The sequence below is a fragment of the Balaenoptera borealis genome (genome assembly GCF_965194805.1).
Source record: "Balaenoptera borealis genome assembly, chromosome: 3".
Classification (NCBI taxonomy): domain Eukaryota; kingdom Metazoa; phylum Chordata; class Mammalia; order Artiodactyla; family Balaenopteridae; genus Balaenoptera; species Balaenoptera borealis.
In genome coordinates this window covers 103,111,843-103,136,195 of record NC_138866.1, presented here as the reverse complement: position 1 = coordinate 103,136,195, position 24,353 = coordinate 103,111,843, and the positions used below count along the sequence as shown (strand labels likewise).

General features: G+C 35.6%; 1 protein-coding gene across 1 annotated transcript in view; it reads right to left on the bottom strand.

The window, feature by feature from the left end:
- The window catches only part of UNC13C (unc-13 homolog C), a 632,162-nt gene that overhangs the window by 208,138 nt on the left and 399,671 nt on the right, over positions 1-24,353 (bottom strand). Inside the window, exon 17 of the mRNA XM_082388208.1 lies at positions 18,287-18,420. Coding sequence (XP_082244334.1) covers positions 18,287-18,420 — 134 coding nt within the window. The remainder of the gene's footprint in view (positions 1-18,286; positions 18,421-24,353) is intronic.

Below are 24,353 nucleotides of genomic sequence, written 5' to 3'. Positions count from 1 at the left end.
ATGCCGCGGAGCAGCTGGGCCCGTGAGCCACAACTACTGAGCCTGCGCGTCTGGAGCCTGTGCTCCGCAACAAGAGAGGCCGCGATAGTGAGAGGCCCGCGCACCGCGATGAAGAGTGGCCCCCGCTTGCCACAACTAGAGAAAGCCCTCGCACAGAAACGAAGACCCAACACAGCCATAAATAAATAAATAAATTTAAAAATAAATAAATAAATAAATAAATAAATAAATAAATATTATTAAATGAATTTCTATACTTATACGTGCACAAAATAATAGTTGGAAAAAATACACCCAACTACTGAAAATTTGTAAGGTGTGGGTAAAGGAGTCTTATTTTTGGTTTTTATTTATTTTCTTCATAAAAATGATACATAAACATTAGAACTTTCACTTTCTACTTCAAATAGGCCTATGAAGTTGAATATGAATATTTTAATAAACACAAAAGTTTAAATAAATTCTGAAATAAACATCAAAGGGCATTTTACTAAATACTATGTAATTATTTTTAAAAAGCTAAATAACATTCATTTATTTCTCACAAAATTCCCATTTGACTGCTGTCATTCTCATTTTTCAAATGAGGCATTGGTGGTCAGAATTAGAGCCTTGAGCTGTTTTTCCAAAGCTCATGATCTCTCCAATAAAGAAGCAGCAAATATTCAATTTTTTTGATACTTAGAAGAGACATAAAGATAACTTTGACTACACTCATTTTAGACTTAGGAACGTTAGAGATTTAGAAACATGTCCTAAAACATGAAACACGTCAGTGACAGAATCAGTAATAGAGCTTATGCTTCTTGACCATATTTCTTTTTCATTCTTTTTCTTATGACAATAACAGAAATTCCCAAGCATTGAAAATGTCTTCACAGCTAATTCTTTTGTTTTGTTTAAGCCTATTGATTTTGCCTTAAAATATTTACAGTTCAAATCATTAGCTTCATATTTTATGTAATAGTCTATCTTTAAATTTAAATCTCAAGATTTACTTCTTGCCAAGCTCTGCTTCCATACAGAAGATAATCTTTGGGGTCTGAGACATTATTCTGATATCTGTTTTACAAGTTTTGCTTATTGTGTATTATGACAGGCTAGCTTCAAATTTGGTTTTCTTACTATTACCTATGGAAATAATAGATATCCTTGTGCTAGAAAAAAAGTAACTCAAAGATCCTTTGTTTACCTAATCGTTACATAGGTTCTTCTGAAGTCTATATTTTTATTTTACTTTACTACTTCTCTGTGGTATTTTTGGTGCATTTGGAAGTACTTCTCTGGCTCTGTCCTACATAAATCCCAGTTAAATAAAAAACCTCACTAGTCAGCCCTGAATCCAGATAGCACACTTGGTCATCCACCTCTTCCACAATCCACAGAATCTTCTCCTTTCTGCTCTCCTGTGGATTCTTCCTTTGACATACCTGTAGAATTTGTCCCTGCCCTGCTCCTACCATCACATCTCCAGTTCAAGTCTTTACCCTCCCTTGCCTCAAGAGCTGAACTAACCTGTTAGTTTATCTATTTGCCTCCATTTCTTCCTCTTCAAATTCATCCTCTATACTACCACCTAATTTACCTTTTAAGAACATAGGCTGTAATATTTCAAACAACTATTTTAAAACCATCAATTGCTTGCCACACATTCATTAGCATAGAGAAGTTTCAACTCATTAAGATGACTTGCCTGGCCAATGACAGTCTGACCCCCACTTTAACTCTATCTCTACTCTCCAACACTTTCCATGCTCTAGCCACCCAGACTACTTATAATTTCTTAACATATCTGATGTCCCATGTCTTCTGATCATTTTCCCCTAACTGTTCTCTCTCTTCTTCAATTTCCATTTGATCATAAATACTCTCTTTGTTCCTTCAAAGCATAGCTCCTCCCACTAAAGTCTTTTGTTGTAATGAAGGCAGAATTAGCAGTGATTAATTAGCTGTGAGGGAAAAGGGTAAAGGAAAGTTTACAGTGACTATAAACTGAATCATAGCACACTAAATATTAACAGTTAGTGATAGCATTGGTGCTTTGTACTGTGTAAATTCCATAATTTTACTGTTGCCACAAGATTTAGCTTATCTAGTCTAATTTTATTGATATTTGCTTTATAGTTCAGAACTGATGAAATAATATGAATTTTTTTTCTCTTTAAGCAGTTTTGGCTAGCATTAGAAAACAATTCTCCATCTAGTATCTCTTCACTAACAAGTAATATTAATTGTGCTTATATAATCTTCTTAATGTATATACACATATATATATTTTTATATATGCATTTATTTATTTATTTATTTGTATGTATGTATGTATGTATGTATATTTCCTCTCCATGCAATTTAAACAGAAACCAGGATATAACCTGGTGACAACATCTGCAAAGCTAACAGTTTCCAAAACAACTTCTTTATTCCTACCTACTCAGTGAAAAAGGGGAGAAAAATTCACAACTATATACAACAAATAAGAGAAGGAAATCAGAGCTTGGAATGAGAGGAGAGACACCTAGTATTTCTCATAACAGATTTTGTCAAGTTCTGAGTAACTACTAGCTAGATTCTACGTTTCCATTTTTAAGGGGCAACAAAATAATCATATTCCCATAAAAGTGTATTTTTGCACTGTGCTCAAATTTCCTTTGTAGATATGCAAATATATAATCTCACTCTGGCATCAAATTTTATATGCTATGTCTATGTGGTCTCCTCAGTATCAAATAATGATTCAAATGACAGAGTTGTTTTCTTCCAACACATTCCACAGTTGAATATTTCTGCCTTTTCTTTGGGCTGGCTAAGAAGTCTACACCTTTTGCATATTTGCTAGAGGCTTATTTTCTGTAATTTAAGGCAGTTCTGGCTATTTCCTGTGCACAATTCACAGAAGTGTAATGTAGTGGTTAAGCCTCAATGTAATCCAAAAGACAGAGATTTGATTTCTCCTCTGCTACTTAACTAATTGACCCAGTGGAGCACTGAGTAATCTCTTTAAAACTCAATTGCCTCATCTGTCAAATGGGGATGATAATAATTGCAATTTGGGCCTTTCTAGGGCTGTTATGAGGATCAAATGAGATTTTACATGTAAATAACTTGTACAGCCACTGGCCCATAGTGAGCACTCAATAAATGCTTGCTGCTGATGATAATGAAATTTTAACTGTAAATAAGACATAAGACATACAAGAACATATTATTTAGATTCCACTGATTTCTAATGTGAAAAAAATTATCACAGAATATGAATGGAAGTTTACATTTGTGTTGCTAGTTATTAGTCTCCAGAAAAAAAAAATTGCTAATAAAATTAATAGCAATAAACTTGATTGCAGAGGGAAATTATTATATACTAACAGGAGTAAACTGGTTTCATAAACTTCAGAAATCTCTAACCATATACTAACAATTTATATGCTAATTATAAATGAATTCTAAACTATGATACAAGCAGGACTAAAAGAGTTTTTAACTTTCCATGACCATTTCCTAACCTCGTAGGAATTAGTATATATATTTAAAAGTTAAAACAAGTACACATATAATATGGTACATTAAATACTCATATTTCATTATTCATATTTTAAAAACAAAATTGGTCCTCTTCATCCTGGTCCAAGTTAATGTACACAAATTGAATTCTAGAATGTATAGCTCCACCTCTTCTTCATTTTCCATGTAGTTATAGCTTAACTTAGTCTATCATTTATAAAAAGAGGTTTAATGAAATAACTGATCCATTCCAACATTATTTGAATGTCTCCTGTTTTTAATTTGCAGCAGTTAATACAAAGCATAAATGTTTTAAACCTTGACTCCTATGAGACACAACAATTTAATAACCCAATTTATTATCTTGAAAATGTCTCAGTGAAATAAGGAAAACACAATCTTCCACTGCCAAATTTGATAATACTGATTCATTAGTCACAACAGATAAAATTAGAATCCATTAAATGTGAAGTATTGTTTTCATATGCAAAGTTTGCCTTTGAAGATAAGTGTATTCATTGTTACAAGTGAGTAAGCAATGGTTCTGATATTATGTGTCATGTATGCAACTGAAGCTTCATTGTCACAGTCAGAAGTCAAGACATTTAGTTTGCTCTGCTCTTTTAACATTGTTATCTTTTTTTAAATCAGCTTTTGTTAACATGTTCTCCATTTAAGAGAACTAGACTTGCCTTAGTGCAATTAACTGCCATTACCATGGAGAGAGAGAACTGCCAAGAATGAACTTTATCAAGTAGGGTTACAAACTAGCCTTACAAGTTAAAGCTATATTAAAGGGCAACTAAAACATATCATAACATAGCAGCTCAGGGTGAAAGTTAGTTTAAGCATTTGGAGTGTGAACTCAACAACTGGACATTTCCTGTGGTGATCATCTTTCCTTTTGTACTTAAGTTCTCTTGTATTAAAAAGCAAGTAGGTCACTAATGCCATTTAAACCCAACTACCCTTTTATCTTTTTGTTTCTCTTTATTTACATCTACAACCTAAGGTATTATTTTAATAAACTTGGATCTTTAAATACATATTTAATTTAAATATGAAAAATAAAATTTGGGATGGATCTAGATTAACTACTGAAATCAGCATTTTGTAAGACAGTGAAGATGTCACCTGGCAGTGGCAAAGGAGGTGGAGATGGCAGAAACAGCTTTAAAAAATGTGGGTAATGTGCCTGGGGTGAAGAGTAAATGGAATTTACTGATCTCAGGTCACGTTTCTCAAGCTACTCCAGTGCTTCCAGATTACAGACCTGGGGAAAGCAAGTCCTCATTTTCATGTTGGAGGCAGGGAGCTTGAGGCACTGAACGCGGAGAGATGGGAGTTAACATCTGATGAGCATCTAGTCAATGCCAAGCATTGGGATAGGTGCTTTTAAGCATTATCTCCTCGAATCCTCATAATGGTCCTCTGTGTTTTAACTCCCAAATTTTTCAGATTGAGCTCCCAATTTTTCCAGTTTTAACTCCCAATCTTTCACAGGTGGAAAACAGTCTGAAAAATGTTGCAAAACTTTTCTAAGGTCTCATGGCTCAGTCTCTCTCATGCAAAAATATTAGATCACTAAGCCACTCAAGCCACCTTGATCTTTGCGTACTTAAAACATAGTCCTCTTTCTTTCTTTATTTTTACTTATTCCTGAAGTATTCATCTCATTAAAAAATACTAAGATGGTTTACAAAATATAATAAGATGAGATTTGTCTTCAAAGTAGAGACCTTAATGTCTGTTGGATGACTGACCAACAAACATCTTGCCTGCCCGAGCAGCAATGGAGGGAGACCCTTCCGTCTAAAAGTTGTTTCCCAAGTGTAATGTATAATTATGAATGGATCTCAAGGACACTGCATTGTTACAAAGATTGCTTAGAACTAGTTCCCTTAAATCCTTTCCCTATGGCCCGCATTCACTTTTATCTGTCTGCATTCATTGAAAAAGCACATGTAGTATCTGATTGTTCCTGTCTGGTGCCAATAAAATTAATCTCAAATTTCTGCTAAGAGTTTCCCACAGTAAGCTTTTAGCAGGCCATTTATGGTAAAGGGCTTGGATGTGATTTTACTAAACCAAAGTAACCATCTATTGGTCTGTCTCAATTACATGTTAGGAAGGGAGAAGGGAGTATCACTGAGAAAAATCTGTAACTGGCCTTAGACAAAGGCAGAGGCAGGATAAGTATGGAAGTGGCAAATTTTATACACTCAATAAACATGAGTTTGGGGCCCAGCAGAACCCTGCAGGCCCCCCCTCCGCCCACCCCCAAGTACTAGAGAGTTGTTTTACACATACTAAAACTGCCACCAGAGGTAAAAAAGCTAACTGCACGATGACCAGACTGTAGCCATGACATAAACTGCTCCAGCTTGAGCAGTATTGAATCTATGGCTAGCACAATTCCAAGAACTGGCCTCAAAAGAATGGGATTAACATTATTGCTCATAATAATCTATATCTTTGTGGGCATCAAAATAATTGTAGCTTGCCCTGCCCATATATGTAAGTGACAACTAAAATTGCCAACAAAGAGATGCTACAGACCCACGTTGACAATTTCCACTCTGAGAATACAGCATCCTATGTCAGCATGAAGAAGGTACAGAAGACAGACCTTCGCCCCTAATCCCACAGAAATGGAACGACGTTCTGACAAGTGAGAATCTGTCAGCAGCTCTTTGCAGGAAACCACCCTCAGCAGGAAGCCCCTGTTCCTGTCACTTTAGCAAAGCTATATTGTAACTAACTTTTAAACCAGGCGCCCCCATGCTCTACTTATCTCTGGCCCAAGTGCACCTTTCAAATCTTTTAATCAATACCTTGCCTAACTTGTCAGTTCTTTCCATTGATCAAAGAAGTAGAAATGAAGAATAAGCAATGAAATGTAGAAATGAAGATGACCAGATCTCTCCCCTAGCTTCCCCTTCAGTCATCTCCCGAACAAACTGTGTGACCAAACTGTGTGAATGAGATAACATCCAGAGGAAGATCACAAGAAGTCAACGAGCCTGCACGCAGTGGGGGGATGGTGACAACTGTGACCCCCCTATCTCAATGATTAACTGAGATTACTTCCCTCCTTTCCCTTAAAAGTTTCACGGTCAAGCAGAATCTTTGGAGGTGTTTTTTGGGGGATGTTGAGTCCATCATCTCCCCAGACTACGGACATTCTGATTAAAGGCGCCTGTCGTTTGCTGCCAACATTTGTGAGTGTGTAATTGATTTTGTAAGTGGGAGCAGCGGGACCCCCATTCGATAACAAGTGGAACATCATCTCTTCATCGGACATTATGCTAAGGTGGTAAAAATAAAAAGATGAAAAGACATGGTCTTTTCCTTCAAAAACTTTTTAGCATAGCAGAAGAAACAGATTTATATACATATACTCATAGTACCATACTATAAATGCAATGATAGAATGTAAATTCATGGATGAACCACAATGTGGTACCTATACATCCTGGATGCATTAGGGAAGACTAGCTGGAAGAGGTAATGCTTCAGTTAAGTCTTAAATCTTAAGGGTAAAGGAAAGTGTGGAGGGAACTTGGAGTTAGATAGTAGAAAGTCCATTAAGGGTTTTGTAAAACTACCTTTGCTGAAGAAAAAAAATAACTAGAAAAAAAACAACAACAAAAAAAACCCAACCAAACAAGAAACTTGACTAACCAAATTACTACTTCTCATTCTCTCTAACCTAAGGAAATACTGGCCACATACCAGGTGACAGCAACTGAAATATGGACATGAAAGCAAAGTGTTGCAGTCTGTTTGCCTTGCCATCTATGGGAATGTGCAGCTCCATCCAATAAATAAAGGAGCCACTTTTATGGCATCAACTCTTCCTACTGTTTCTCCCACTGATTAAGCCCCAATCACATGGCCTTTCTTGCTGCTACTCCAACATGCCAGGCTTCAGCTCTGAAACTTTGTACTTGCTATTGATTCTCCTGTTTACAGTTACCAAAGCTTTGTTTATGTTTGCCTTCCTCTGATCCAGGCTTCAATTCAAATGTCACTTTCTCCAAGAGTCCTTTTGTAGCCATTGAAATTGACATATTAGCACTGATCTTCACTTCTGCCAAGTCACTGTTTTCAGTATTGTCTTGCTTTATCTTCTCCATAGCATTAGTCAATACCTGAAACATTGTATTATCTGTTTATTTTTAGGTACCTTGCTATCTAACTCCTCTCCCCTCCCAGGAAAAGTAATAAAGAACTTCTTTTGGCTTGTTTATTGCTGAATCTCCAGTTTGTAACATATTGTCCAGTAATCAACATAAGTTAAATGAATGAAACCTTCTAAACCAACGGTAGCCATCACTATCTCCAAATAACAGCTCTGCAACAGACCTAGAGAACAACCAGTTTAGAATCCAGCAGGAGGACACAGGGGGGGCCTCCAGGGAGAAAATATGTTTAAAAAAAAAAAAAGAGAGAAGAAAAATGAAGATATAAAAATAAAATGATATTAGACATAGAAATGTAGAAAGGTATGAAGTTAGATTCTATAGAGTTATTAAATGTGGGCCTCCTTGGTTCTGACATTTGTTGCACCTAATCCACAAGGGAAAACATCATTTTTGTGTATCGCAAATGCTTGGGAAGCAAAGTTTTTAACACAGAGAATTCTAGAAAAAAAAAAATTCTTTCATGGTTTCTCTTGAGGGTGCCAGTGAGTACACACTACACATTTATATTTTTCTTACAGTAAATTACAAATTGTATGCATTTTGTCTATTGGTTTATATACAACTACAACTGGTGCCATCATATGGCATATCTTGCACTTTAAACTTTTGTAATTATTGTTTCAGGTTTATCATGACCAGATTCAGATTAATCATTGAGACATCAGAAATGTTTGGATGGAGCTAAAGGATTAATGCCCTTACTTATGGGATTTTTCCCTACAATTAATCGTTTTGTTAATGCAGAGGGTTGCTTAGATTCTAATTCTGCCACTTACCAACTGTGCTTCAGTTTCATCGTCTGCACTTTGGGGATGTTAACAGCATTGATTCTATTACAATTACATTTAGGATTCAATTAAACATTAAACTGTAAAAAATGCTTAGTACAGTGTCTGGCTCCAATGAATTTCCCATGGTTCCCTATACGATGGTTGTAATATTTATATGGTTGTAATATTTATAACATAGATATCTAGTTGTACATAAATCATCTGGCAAGCATAATAAACTGAAAATCCAAGATGAACCTTTTGTTTTCTCTACGATGTGCACTCAGGGAGGCAGAAAATTGAAATCTTCAGAAGTGACTGAATTAGTACAATTCTTAGTTAGCAATCTTACAACAGTACTCTTATGCTCTTATAAAAATATTCTTATTCTTTGCAGATAATATATTATTGTTTGGGGAATTTGCAGAGAAACACCTTATCTATTTTAAAATTTAAGTTGGCTGTAATTAACATTAGTAAAAGCTTTCAAAATGACTTCTTTTTTTTGTGTGTGTGCTTTTATTCAGGTAGTTTTAGCCCAGGTTTTCAGATTTTCTGGCTATCCATTCTCCCCAATGTAAACCCTAGCTCTGCAGAACTGTTTACTCATAGGAAATATATTGTTTGCTTATATCCCAGCAATCGAAATTGAAGCATTCCTTTACACTTCAACAGCAACCTAACTGCAGCTCTATATAGTGGAATACACATGTTGCTCCATGTAATATCATAATGGTTTAGTTATGCTACTTTGGCTATAAGGATCACAGACTCAAGGAACTGCAAATAACTAAAAGGTAATTTTGATAAGTATACTTTGCATAATGGAGAAACAAGACTAAACTGCCTTGCCACATTGTACTGGAACCCAAGGAAAGCTGAACTTGGTTTAACAGATGGAGCAAACACCAGTAGTCAGTCTCCTGGCACCAGGAACAAAAAGCTCCTTCCGAGGTGAAGGCATTAGGGGAGCGCAGTGAGCGACCACAGCCAGGATCCTCACTTAAGACGTCCACCAATACCAAGACTCTGCTATTCTCATCGTTTCTGATTTTCCTTGCAAGCATCCTTTCCCTTCTTTTACTGAAAACTGCCTTCTTCTCCTTCAACCATGTTTATCTCCTGGCTTCTATTTACACATCATTTTGATTTATTCTTAATTTTGGATCACTTACTATAGCCATCTCCAAACTCATAACCTTTCAATGTCTATTCTTGTCAACTATCTCGATCTCTGGATTTCTTAATCTAATTCCAAATCTAGTTTTTCTCATTAGGTTACCTTAACAAGGGACTAAGGTGAGGAATTTGATCTCAGAATGACTTGTGATTGTGGCAGGCACAGTTTAAGGTTCATGTTTGATTTTGTATACCTCTTTCCCGATTAAATCTTTGTGGCCCCAGCTTTGCAGAGTACCTGGCAACTATCAAATATTCAATACATATTTATTTAAATGAGAATTTTAATGAAAAATAATAAAAGTAAATAGAGCAGAAAAAAAGAATGAAATAAAAATCTTTAAAAGAAAGAATTGAATATGTGCCCTATCTTTCCTATACTTGTTCTATTTCAGGGTAATGATACAAGAAATTTTCACATACTGCGATATGGGGAAGTCATTCTGGCTTATATATGAGTTAACTTGAATTTTATGTTAACTACAACAGCCTGTTTGTGGCCTATCAAACATAAATTGTGCTTGTGCTTTAATTATTAAAAAAACAGGGTGTACTGAGCAGAAGTAAAGAAAGACCATGTTAAAACTAAAGATTAGATGCCTCCCTTCCTGGGGCACCAATGCTGGTACTCCTTCGATGATAAGACTCCCTTCCCAGGTGCCAAGGCTAGACTGACTCACTGTGTACGTGCTGATTTGTTTTTTTTGAAACCTTGAAGGAATGTATCCCTGGCTTGTTTCATGTTCTTTGTTCTGACAAGATATAAAACTGTGCTTATAACCATGCTTCTACGGAGCAGTTCCTCGGAGTTTTCTGGGAGGCTGTTTTCTAGGCTAGAGTTCTCAGTTTGACTCAAATAAAATTCTTTTCTATTCCTAATATAGGTTGTGTATTGATTATTTTCATCAACAATAACCAGATAAGCAGCCCTAGTTGATGAAGGCAAGTCCTTCTTCACAGAAAAATTCTAACTAAATAAATGTTGAACAAATAACATTATAAAATCACAATTTTGCCATCCCTAATTGAATAACTTATTCTGAAATGATTATAAGTAAATGAAAGCATTAGAGGAGAGGTCAACAGAAACACTGAAATGGAAGGATCAGGCTGGCAGCACTGATCAATCTTGGCATGACCACAGGGGGAACAAGCAGACTTAATGTGACCGTGGATGTGATGGGAGTATGAAGTACACAGAGTCACCTGTGAGTTATTCGTGAAAAAAAAAAAAAAAGGATCTGAAAGATAGCCTTTAAGCTAATGCTCAGCTATGGGGAGTACAGAATATGGTGGAACAAATTAAATAAAAGAAAGGGACAAGCAGAATGATCCAGAAAGTAGAACATTCTAAAGGACAATGAACATGGCTTCTTTAAGAAAGCAGTGGTATGGATAAAAGAGAAGTTAAGGGAGAGGAATTATGATGAAAGAGACTTATGACACAAAATAACCAAAATGTAGTATGTGGACCTCATCTGAATCCTGACTAAAACAAAACAAATGTAAAAAGGGATTTTTAAAGAAACACAGCAGCATTTGATTATGGGAAGGGGTACACAAGACTAATGCATTACTGTTAGTGTTATTAGTTGTGAGAATGACATTGTCATATGTAAGAAAATAACCATAATTTTTAGGGATGAAATGATATATGTCTGAGATTTGTTTAAAAGAATTCAGCAAAGGGGAAAAAAAGAATAATAAAGCTCAGTGTATAGGTGAAGAAAATATGACAAAATCTTAGTAATTGTTGAGTTTGAGTTATGGATATACAGCTCCATTGTATACTCTCTCTACTTTTTAGCATAATGAACAGTTTTGTAACAAAGTTTTAAATAGAAAAATAATTTAGGGAAGCCACAGTGCAAGCAAAGACATCAACAGCTTTAATACTTTGAAGAGCATTAGTTCCAAAACAGAAAGAAGATGTAAATCCTTGATCAAAGTAGCTGAAACCCAATTTTCTCACTGCAGCAAATGAAGTATACTATCTTTTAAAACATAAAATTTGAAAATAATGTTATGGCTCATCCCACAGCCTTGACAAAATGAAAGCAGCATACCTCATCTTCACAAATGAAACAGCAGATTTTTGAAAACTGTTCCATTTTCTATTCAACACATTGGAGCCTCTCTGATATATACTCTTAATGCAGAGAGAAAATAAATTGAGCCTTCACTGTATGTATACTTTGGAAAGATGCTAAAAGAAATTACAGACAATAATAAAATACATGCAAATACACAGGACCGTAGAATGGATGAAACATATTTTTGCTTACATTTTGGTCAGCATTACAAAAACAAAGTAATGTTAAGTCACAATAATTTAAATAATCGGAGAGTATAATTACATGAATATTTTAAAAGATATGAGATTTCTCACTTTCAAGCATATTTAGTGAACCTCCCCTACATTATACATTTAGTTGTTGTCAGTCTAAAGGAATTTCACAGCTAAGTATACAATTGCCTACTGCATATGATTCATGGAAGTCGTACAGATAGCCAAATCTCTATATATCCAAATATAACTCACTGTATACTTCTTTCTTTTAACTATGTACTTCCTTAAACTGAAACTTCCTCCTGAATTTATTATCTCAATTAATGGTGCTCCCATAAATACAGCGTGCTCATTGTCTCCATCTTCTTTCCTAACCTTCCACTCAATGTAGTTAGTCAAAAAGATCTCTTGATTTATCTCCTAAATATTTCTCAGATCTGATCCTACCTCTCCATCATCTTATCCAAAGTCCTCATATTTTCTCACTGGATTACTGCTGGAGCCACTTAACAGTTATCTACACTTACAAAAGAAAAAACATAATAAGAAATAGAGAAGACACCAATTTACTTTAAAACCAAAAATAATATTGAGATTTAATGAAACCAAAATCTGTTTCTTTTTTTTTTTCCAGAAGACTAATAAAATTCATAAATGCCTAGCCAGTTAGACAGGAAAACAGAGAGAAGATACAAAATGTCAATATTAAGAATGAGAGAAGAGAAATGACTTAGGATTTTATAGACATTAAAGGCATAATAGAGAAATGTCATGAGCAACTATACAACAGCAAATTGCCACTTAGATTAAATAGAAAAATTCCTTGAAAGACAAATAACAAAAACACAATCAAGAACAAGTAGTTTTGGGAGGAACCAAGATGGCAACATAGGAGTCTCCTGAACTTCCCTCCACCCACAGATGCAATGAATGTACAACTACACATGGAGAAATTCCCACTGAGAGAAATCCAGTGGCTCACAGGACTATGGCAAATAAAGAAGCATTTGTCAGTGGGTGCACATCACTCCCTGTGGCTGTCTCCTCAAGGCTCAGCCCAGAAAGAGCAGGCAAAAATGCCCATCTCCCAGTCTTGCCTTGGAGGGGTTTGACTGCATACTTTACAAGTTGATGCCTGAGGGTCTGGCTTCTAATTTAGCACGCATCTAGAGGCTGGCTGAGATCTTCCCTAGAGCCCAGAGGAGCTGGTGGGCACTTCCCCTGCATTCTCCCTCTTGCTTGATCCAACAATGAAACCAAACCACCAGTACTTCCCTGGAAGGAGCTTGTCCACATATTTAATGCATCAACTTTTATGGCTGCAAGCTGAGGGATGGGTTCCCAAATCACGTAGCTCTGACAGCCAGTGGGTCTTTCATTCACAAGTCCCACAGGACTACAGCAAACAAAACAAGCAGCTTTTCAACAGGTGCAGAAGCACCCCGCTTGTCCCTCCCCCACTGTCATGGCTATCCACCTGGGCTCAGTGCAGAGAAAGCAGGCAATAATGCCCATCTTCCAATTTCTCCTTCTAAGGGGCTTAACTATATCTTTTCCCATCTATTGCCTGAGGGTACAGCTTTTAGTGAGCCTGCATCTAGGTGCTGACTTTTATCCTTTTCCTTGAAACATTGACCGGTCTTGGCACACCCTCAATTAGGGAGCCGCTAAGAACAAAGATGGCAGCTTGGACAACCATAAAGGTTTGAGAGACAACCAGGAGCTTGGGCTGCGCTGATTGATGAGACAGTCTGTCCAGACTGGAAGAGGTGGTTGTCTAATCTAATGTGCAGAAACCAAAATAGAGTCAAGGAAAATGAAAAAAAAAATAATAAGGAAATATGCTCCAAACAAAAGAACAAGATAAATCACCTGTAACTGACCTTAATAAAATAGAGATAAGTGATTTACCCAATAGAGAGTTCAAAATAATGGTCATAAAGATGCTCACTGAGGTCAGAGAACAATGCATGAACAAAGTGAGGATTTCAGCAAAGAGAAAATATAAAAGACAAAGAGAGAATCCTAAAAGCAGCAAGATAAAAGAAGTTTGTTACATTGAAGGGGATCCCCATAAGACTATCAGTGAATTTTTCAGCAGAAACTTTGCAAGCCAGGAGGGAGTGGAATGATTTTTCAGAATGCTGAAAGAGAAAACCCGCCAACCAATAATATTCTACTTGGCAAAGTTGTCCTTCAGAATTGAAGGAGAGACAAAGAGTTTTCCAGACAAAAGCTGAAGTTAATCACTACTAGACCCATAGATATACGGATCAATAGAACAGAGAGTACGGAATTGGACTCACACATATAATTAATTGATTTTTGACAAAGTTACCAAAGCAATTAGATGGGGATAGGATAATTTTTCTAACAAATAGAGCTGAAAAGATTAAACATATGAAAAAAATCCCAAATAATCTTAAACTCTATATCATACCGTATACAAAAAATAACTGGAGATGAACTATAGATCTCAATGTAAGATATCTAGAAGAAAACTACAGTATTGCAACTTGACTGTGGGTGTTGCAACGATTTCTTAAATAGGACACAGAAAGCCCAAATGATAAAAGAAAATAATCAACAAATTGGACTACTCTATCAATTATTTTCTTAAAAACAGCTCTCCAAAAGAAACTAGTAATAAATGGAAAAGAAAGTCACAAACTAGGAGAAAATATTGCAACATTTACGTAACAGTAGACCTTTATTTAGTATAATTAAAGAGCCATTACAACTCATTAATAAGAAGATAAACATCCCAATTTGGAAATGGCAAAAAGATTTGAACAGACATTTCACCAAAGAAGATATATGTATTGCAAATAAGCAGATGAAAAGATGGTCAATATCAGTATTTAGGAAAGTGCAAATTAAAACCGCAAGGAGATATCACTACACTTATTTGAATGGCTAAAAGTAAAAAGTCTAATTGTACTAAGTGTTGGAAATGTACAAATACTTTGGAAAGTGGTTTGGCAGTTTTAAGAAATATTAAACATGTACATATTACATGACCCAAGGAAAATAAAAGAATATGTCTACACAAAATCTTGCAAACAAATATTCACAGAAACCTAATCTTGAAAAAAAATCCAAATTTACCCCCTAACCTTAACCCTAATCCTAACAGATGAATGGATAAACATTTTGTGGTGTATCTATATAGTAGAATATTACTTAGAAATAAAAGGAGATGAAGTATTGATACCCACAACCACCTGGATGAATCTCAAAATAGTTGTAATTAGTGAAAGAAATTAGACAAAGAAATGTACATAATATACTATTCCTTTATACAAAAGGATAAAAATTTCTAACTAATTTGTAGTATTAGAAAGCAGACCATTGGTTGCCTGGGGTGGGTTACATAAGGCACACAGAAACTTATGGGGGTTATGGATATCTTTATTATCTTGATTGTGGTGATGGTTTCATGGTTAGATGCATATGTCAAAACTAATTAAAATTTTAACTGTATTCAGTTATACCTCAATACATCTATTTAAAAGGGAGAGAGAGAGAGATCCACATTGAAAGATCTGAAAATACTGTGCTTAATAGTTTTCAGTTTCAATGAAATAGAAACACCTGGAAAGCCACTTCATAAAATTAATCTTTAAAATGTGAAGACATATCACTCAAAGAAATACTCTAGTACATCAGTTAATCAATGGAGTAGGAACAGAGAGAACAGATACCAATTACACATATGGATTTACTTTAATGTATTCATTAATTCAACCAATATATATGCCTGGATACATACTAGTGTACAAAATAAAACAAATCCTTCCCCTCATGTTTACTTTCTGCATTTATTATAAATTGTTATCAAACTTGAATAAGCAAATGCTTGCAATATTTGTTTAGTCAAAATAACCATGAATACTTCATTCAATTATTTATATCAATAATCTTAGATATAAAAAATAAGAAAGATATAAAAATAAGACCTATATTTTTAAATCATCCGTTCTCTTGCCATTACCTTCAAAATAAAACCAAAATTTGTTTTATCTGGACATGTCCTTCACAAACTGACCTGTGCCTTCATACTCTGGTGTATAAAAACCACACAAGGGATACTTTATTAATAATGCAGACTTCTGTGCCAAATTCAGATTTTAACTCCGTAGATTTGGGATGGAGCTCAGAATCTGCATTTGCAACCATCAGCCTATTTGATCCTAATAGTCTAAATACCCAGTGAGATAATTAATGATGCCTAAATGTGATGACACATTGCACAAATAAAGAAACATGCATGAATGGAAATCTCACCAAATTACACAAATGCAACATTGGCCACTAAGAGCACACCTTGCTATCTAGGTGAGTTCACTTAAAATAGAGATTTAATTAAATGAGAAACAAAATGCAATGATCCTTAGTAAGCAAAAAATCTTTAGAACATCTTCAAAATCTGAGCAAATACAATCATAAAGCATAGATTCCCAACAGAGGGAAAGCATTCAGCTTTATTAGAACTAGGTTTTCATTGGAACAAAAGTGACTCCAAACTCTGACACTATAAACAAAAATAAAAAGCAAGACAAAGACATATCTCTTCTTTCCTGGTGTCCTTGCTCATTTTTATACTTAGTAGACTTAATTTAGCTCATAATTTAAAATTTATTTTTGCCATAAGTAAATGCATTCCCTCCACTTCCTTTAACACAGTCACAAAAAAGTAACTAAAATCTTTGTATATCTTTCATGGTATATGATTAAGGATGATTCTGGGGAACTTTGATTCCATGATTTTATAATGTATCTTTTAATAGTCATATCCTGAATATTTGATAAATGTAAAGAATTCATTTGATTAAAAATAAAATCCTTTCAAATAACTTTTAATTAGCATTTCTCAGCAGATGTTTGTTTTCATTCCATTCTCATTAATCAACTGACCTACCCCAGCCCAAGAGCACAGTCTTAAAACAAGTTACTGATGTCCCTACCTTTAGGAAATCTACTGTATCTTCAAGAAAGATCCAAAGAATGAATGAGAAAACATATCTAACCCACAAAGCTGTCCAGGAGGAACTGAGGACATGCCATATCTGAAAAGAGAGGATCTAGTCTTGAGCTATCAGAAGAGAATAAGAGAAAATCTCTACAGATGGTCATCATGATACACTCTAGCATCAGGCAGAAAAGGTGGATATAAGGAGAAAAGGAAGAAGAAAGTGTAAAGGTAAACCTAACGATGCTGTCATTGCCTATCAAAGAGAGGAATACTTTCTCCACATTTAGAAGAAATTCAGGGCAGGTGAAAATGGGTGGTGAAGAAACAGGAAAGGATAAAAATTGGAATACTTACATGTATTTCTTCTATAATTGGAATTTCAATTGTATTCCACACAAGCTTTTTGACCCTAACTGTCTTGACCAGTACAAAAAATTAGAAATAATAAAACCAGTTCTCCATATTAAGCCTGAATGTACTTCATGGTTTGTCTATTTCTGCTATTCCTGCTGCCCACAGGTTTTCAGGTATGACCAATATGTCAGGACACTCTCTCCATTACCAGATTGCAAATGCCCTGCGGGCAGAGTCAGCTGTTATTTTGGTTATATAGCTCTCGACGTGTGGGTGTGACATAAATCCTAAATGTGCAACATTAAAGGTGGACTGGATCTTGGAAATTATCTGGTAATATATCCTTATTTTATACATGAGGAAACTGAGACCCAGGGAAATTAGATAATTTGCCCAAGGTCTCATAGCTAGTGTTAAGTTGATAAGTTGATGATTTCAGAGTCTTCTAGAACAGCCATGAATTTTAATTCATATGCCTTGCCAACCTGCTCATAATTTATAAATTCTATGCATGGAGGCATAGGCTTAGGTTATTTGAGAAAATGGACTTGTTCTCTTAAATACTGCATTAAATTTGTTACATCTAGCATACACAACTATTTTGAAAGCAAGTTTTTTTGAAAAAGCCTTACTATTAATAAAGTCACAGTGGAATATGTTTAATACTAACTCTTTAACATTCTTTTTAGTTTTGGGGGATTGCATTTTTTTTTCTTTTAAGACAATGAAAGAAACCAGTGGAAAGAAGAAATTTTTCTACATCAAATAAAAATAAATTTGTGGGAAATATTTGTCTCCATATCCAAATAATCACTCTGTATGGGGCTGAAACTAAAAATCCATAATATCACTGAATTAATATTTACTGATAAAAGTAAAAATATACTGCTTTCTATAGCTTGATTTTGGAAAAGTTTGTCATTGTCATGAGAGTATAAGCCATACTTCAAATATTTTGTTTTCTTAACTTTAGTGGAATAAAATCCATTTATTGCCAAAACAGTGTACTTACTGATTCAGGACAGGAGTGTAGGCAGTTTTATCCTCATCAATAATCGTGACCATCAGTGTAATAAGTTGGGGCCAAAAATCCAAATTTTTGGTGGTTGGTCCCTGATCTTCCCGAGGAATGTCCCGTTTCTTACTCTGCTCACAAGGTCACGCACATGCAAAAGAAAAGGTTAAATGGTATGACTTTAGTTAGATGTCATTGTCAAACAGGAGGATCAGAGAAAAGGGGTAATGGAACAACTCTCAGATCATGCCAGCCAAAGCTATTAAATTCAGGTTTCCTCTCTTCATTGAATGCATCCTGTAGGGTAAAGTCACAATGGCCAGTCTTGAATTCCTAAGTACTTTGGTTCTGGAATGGAGGTTTCTCTTCCTCTATTGCAGTTCATGACCTTAGAAATTATTATTGTAGAAATTATCCCTTTAATGTGGCTTCTTCCAAGGCAAAAGGTTGAATTCTGTTTGTACAATGATGTGTGTGTGTGTGTGTGTTGTGTATAAAATTTGTCCTGCCTAAATATTTTGTCCATAGTCACACTGGTAGTAAAGTGGGCTGAACTCAAGCAAGGTTGCCTGGTTACAAAGCCAGTACTGTTAAATAGGACAGCATATACAAGTTGCATGAATGGTCTGGAACTCTCTCATTCCACTCACAAATGTATCTTGTTAACAAAAACTTCGTAAGTCTGTCTTTCTTTTTTGTGCATGTATGTGTATTTAAATCATATTGGAATCCTTCTTGATTTACCATACTGAATGAATTCTCCCCTCTCACCTCTAGAAAGAGTGTTGCCTCGATGATCTAAATTTACAGTGAGATTAACAGGGTATAATAACAATTTTGAATGTTTAACATATAAACTTCATACTCAACAAACACAATTCCTTTGAACACACAAATAAATTATTCTGGTCACTTTGTCTGGTGGGCATTCTTCTTATAACACTTCTTTCACATTTACTTTTTTAAATTAGGCAAAAAATATAAAGACGAGACAATTTTCCCTCAAGTATATGACTCAGTGGGAAGCATATCGTTTCCTTGACTGTTTTTGCTGAATTATTTATAACCTCATACATCCAGGATATCTGAAAACTCCAATGTGTAGCTCAGGAAATTTATGGGCTCTCATACAAAAGGAGGATTAGATTTTACTTGATCCAATCTTTTGCCCTATCCAACTACCATGTCTTTTCCAAAGAACAGCCACCCTCTGCTGAATGGTTGTATGCCTATCGTCTAATGCTGCCCAAGACATGTAACCAGATTTGGATGAGTCATCACACTATTATTATTCTCACTTAAGTTAAAATATAACCCTGTATTAAATCCACTTACTGTTAGAGACCTCATACACAGACTATAATGCACCTTTAGGGACTTAAATTTTCCTAGGGTGCTTCCAAATGCTGTTGATTTACCTTTAAGCTCAAAATTTAACAGATACTAAAAGTTGAAGAGCTAAAATAGTCAAAAAATTAGTGGCTAGGACAAATTACTTCAAATTGCCAGAATGAACTATAAGCAGTCTCCAAAGGATCTTAAGAATCTTATATATCTGGTCCCTGAGAACCACTTGAAACTCTGGCAGCCTTCCTCTTTTAATTCCTTAGGTACAACAAGGCACATCAGAAGATCTTTAGTAAAAAAAAGGCTTACAAATGTCTGACTTTGCCTATTATTAAGTTACATTTTCTATTGAAATTTATCTTTCTTTTATGAACAGGAATTTATTATGGTCCCAATAACATAATTATTTATTCATTACATTAAGCTCAATAGATTTCCTTCTCTATGATGTAGTTAGAAAGCCAGAGAACCTGGTGAGTTGTGAAGATTGTAAGTAAAATTAGTTCTGATGACCACGGTGGACTATATGTGAATACTATCATTAATCATCATGATGTGTATATAGCCGAACTATATGCCTAACATTTCAAGTAATGTGATTAAATAAAAATAAATGACTACAGATGACATGTCTAACACCAGAGTCACTTATCATCATTCTGCAAAGAGTGATCTGGGAAAGGGGAGAGACCAAAGTAGTTGAATATACATTCATTCCAAAGTCCCTTAGCTGTCACAGATTACTTTTTTATGACATCAGAGGATTACAGTTGGTAATGTTTTTGCATAAAATTCTGTATGTTGCATCAGAATAAACCAAACTTGATGCTGAGTCATGAAGTTTTTACGTACCACATATCAGTATCATAAATCATGCTTTATGTATTTTACTAGTGCATTTGAATAAACTGCATGTTTGAAACATGTAGTACAACCATTATATAAGAATACTCACTTGACTGCTTAGGAACTCAGTTTTTCTAAGTAACACTTTATGAATACTTAAGAAGTCAACTGGGGCATTTGAAATTGTGGTTGGAAAAATTAAGATAATGGCAGTAGAAATTCTGAAAACTAGTAATAAGTGTATTAATATTTACTAAAACCCCTATGAATTAATATGTATCACAAGAAAAATTTAATAAAATATATTTATATTATATAAAAGTATAATATATAATATTAACCTCATTAATAATAAAATACAATAGGTTTATAAAGCTATGACTTAGTATGTCAATCTTAATATGGTCATTGGTATTATAGTGTCTAAAAATTATTTTGTTAATAGATAATTGAGGAAAGAGATATGAAAGAAAGACTGTGAAAGTATAATGGGGAGAGAATTTTTTAAAAGTAGAAAGTTACCAGGGTGTAGGATCAGCTGAAAAAACTTCTAGTCATCATATTTATAAAGGATATTTCAATACAAAAAGCTTGTACAGACAAGCTGATAAGATGTACATTATACTTTCACAATATCAAAGAAGAAGATATGAAGATACTCCATTAAGAAGAGATCAATATACAGAGAGAACCATTATATGCAAAAATGTGTTGAAATAGCAGATTATATCTTCATGGTAGTAGGACTTAGCAACACTTCTAAGGTTGCTACAACATATTTCTGTTCCATTCCATGTATTTGTTCAATAAGCATATAATTTTGAAATACCTCCTCTAAGGAGTTGGCCAGACAGGGGTTGGGGGGAGATATTTAGTAGAGTAAGACAGTGGGATGTTTAAATGCAAAAGCACATGATATTGATTGGGGAATTACTAGCAATGTGAGGCTTCAGGCTTTTGACAAGTTTCTCTAACATTAGTTCTACTGGATATTAGTGAGTATCACACACACACACACACACACACACACACACACACACACACACACGGTCCATGCTCAAATTGAGGAAATCTTGCTTAAACGAAGTTAAATAGGTTATTTCCAGCCTTCTTGTTGTAAGATGCTAATGTACATTGTGATTCTCTAACATGGTGGTTCTCAAACTTTAGCGTTTCTCAGCATCACTGGGCAGGCTTGCTGAAACACAGATCGGTAGGCTCTACCAACAGAGTTCCTGATTCAGTAGGTCTAGGGTGAAGCTTGAGAATTCGCATATATAATAAAGTCTCAAGTAATTCTGGTGCTGTTGGTCCCAGGGCCAATTTGAGAGTCTTCTACTCCCCTCCTATTCCCCACATCCCATCTTGTAAAACATTCCACAGAAAAAGTGTTCCTCTGAGTATACTTTGGGAAACAAAAGGCTAGAGAGATGCAGGGGTCAAATACTGAAGGACCTTTTGTGTTATATGAAGGGATTTGCATTTAAACTAAATTTGATGAGGACTATTGTATGATTTTAAACACGGGAATACTTAATTACAGTTGTGTTTTTAAAAAATGATTTGGCAGTAGCAGGAAGTTTAATAAATGAAAACTTATGAAATAGTCAATAAATAAAATTGATAGGTTTATGAAAATACTTATGAAGTAGTTAGATAAAATTAATAGAACTCATTATGTAAATGGTGAGAAAGAAGAGAGAGAGGGAGAAGTCAATGGAACTATCCAGAAGGTAATTAGGTAAACCAGCCTGGAGTTCAGAAAGCACTCTGGACTACTGATATAGCTTGAAGAATTCCAGGGTGTATGTGGTAGCTGAAATTACGGAGTAAACAAGTTTACTCAAAGAGAGAGAGAGAAGACTACAGGGCTAGAGGCAAAACCTTGGGGAGAAAGTCTAAAAGAGAATAACATTTTATGAAAGAGGGGCATAGATGGGGGAGTGAGGCCCCTGTTGAAATGGGAGAAAATGGGATCCAGAGTAAATGTGGGAGGATTAGCCTTGAATGTAAATGAAGAGCAAGGCTTCCTCTGAGTCAGGCAATAAAGAATCTTGCAGATAAGTCTTGTTCATGGTGAGAAAGGACAGCTAGAAGTTTCTATCCTGAGAGAAGAGGAAGAGTAAATAGTAAAAGTTTGAAACAACCTCTGCAAGGAATGAAAGTGGGCCTTGAGTTGGACCCAGAGTGGCCCTGCCAGGGAGCTGGGGAGCGCTGTTGAGGGTGGGTCCCTGCACTTACAAGGGTGCTACTCTGGACCATCGTGAGTTTCCTCCAGGACTGGATTCAGAAGTCAAGGAAACAGAGTGTTAGATTTACTACTGGAGGGCAATGAAGTAGGAAAAGGATTTATGTGTTTGACCAGAATGGTTGGAGTGCTGGAACAAATATATTTTATGGTCCAGAGGAAGGAAGAAGAGAAATGGGAGGGACGAGGGAGGAGTAGATCTAGAAAAAGGAGGGAGGAGAAAGGAAGGACAGCAGATTGTTGGAGGAGGATGTGTGTTTAGGCATTCAGACCACGGCGGGGCAGGAATAGAGATCAAGTAAAGGGCTCTAGGGTGGAGGTCGAGAAGAGCTGAGGAAAATGATACCTCAGGTAAGATAAGGAAGCTGTGGTAACTCTGAAAAGAGCTCACAGAATTTGTGTGCGTGTGAGCAGGTGACTGCTGCAGCGTACATAGAAAGATGGTCTTCTTTCAAGGTAAGTGATGGCTGAAAGTTTTGGCAACAAGGCTTATAGATGGTAGGAATTTGGAAAATCAGGACAGCGTGAATATAAAGACACAAAAGAAATGAAATAGAGGTGAACCTGAGTATTAAAAAAGAAATAAGCTTTAAATTATAACAAAAAGGCTAGCAAAGTAAACTAATATTAAAATATGAACTAGATAGCTCTTTTATAATAAGTTTGCAACTTCCTCTGACTCTGAGTTGGCTGTATGTCTTCTCATACTTCGGAGATAAGGACATCTTAGCCCTAGCAGTTCACAGGTTAGAAAAATTGGAACTCTGTTACTGGTTTTGGAAGCAGAACATAAAGTTTCAAATGCTCAGGGGATTTGAGGTCTTTATGAAGAGCAACATGGACAGTTTATCAGCCAGGAGAAAGGAGGACATTTATACTGGCCTTCCCTTAGGCAGGATTAGAAACAGTTTCTCTAGGTACCCTTCCCTCAGCAGGTGGAACATTTCTTACATCAGTGGAGACACGCTTCTTGCTTCTCTCTCCAAAATATTATTGCCTTTCCTTTATCGTCTAATAATACTTCCACCATCTCCAAAAACACCAACAGAGGCATCTTTTTTTAAACTCATTCCATGGTCAGTTCTGACAACAAACTTGCAGCCTTGGAGACTGAATATACAAATGAACAATGGCCAGACCACATATGACAGAAATCTGACCCACAATCTCCAGAACAACCAGTTTGGGAAACCAACCCAAAATCTCTGCAACAGTCAGCCCAGATTGATCAGAACTTGGTCAATGGCCGCCAGTTTCCTTATATTTTACCCTGACTTCTAACTCAGGACCAAGCATTGAAAGCCAAATATGTCCCCCAAATCATGCACACAAGATGCCTTCTTCTAGCTAGGTGACCCCTCGTTTCCCCAGGCCAACGAGCTCTGATCATATTAGACCTGAAACCTTCCCTGCTGTTTTCACTACAAAGCTTTTCCACTTCCCTGTCTGCTGTTGAGTCTTGGCCAAATAAAAGTGATGTTGGCCGCCTTCCTTGTTTGAGCAAGATCTGAATAAATAGCCTCTGTCTGTTCTCATTTGGGTGGTCTTCACTGATTTTCAAATATCAAAGCCAAACATTAAAATCCTGATTTCAGAGATGAAGAAACTGAGGGTTACCTTATT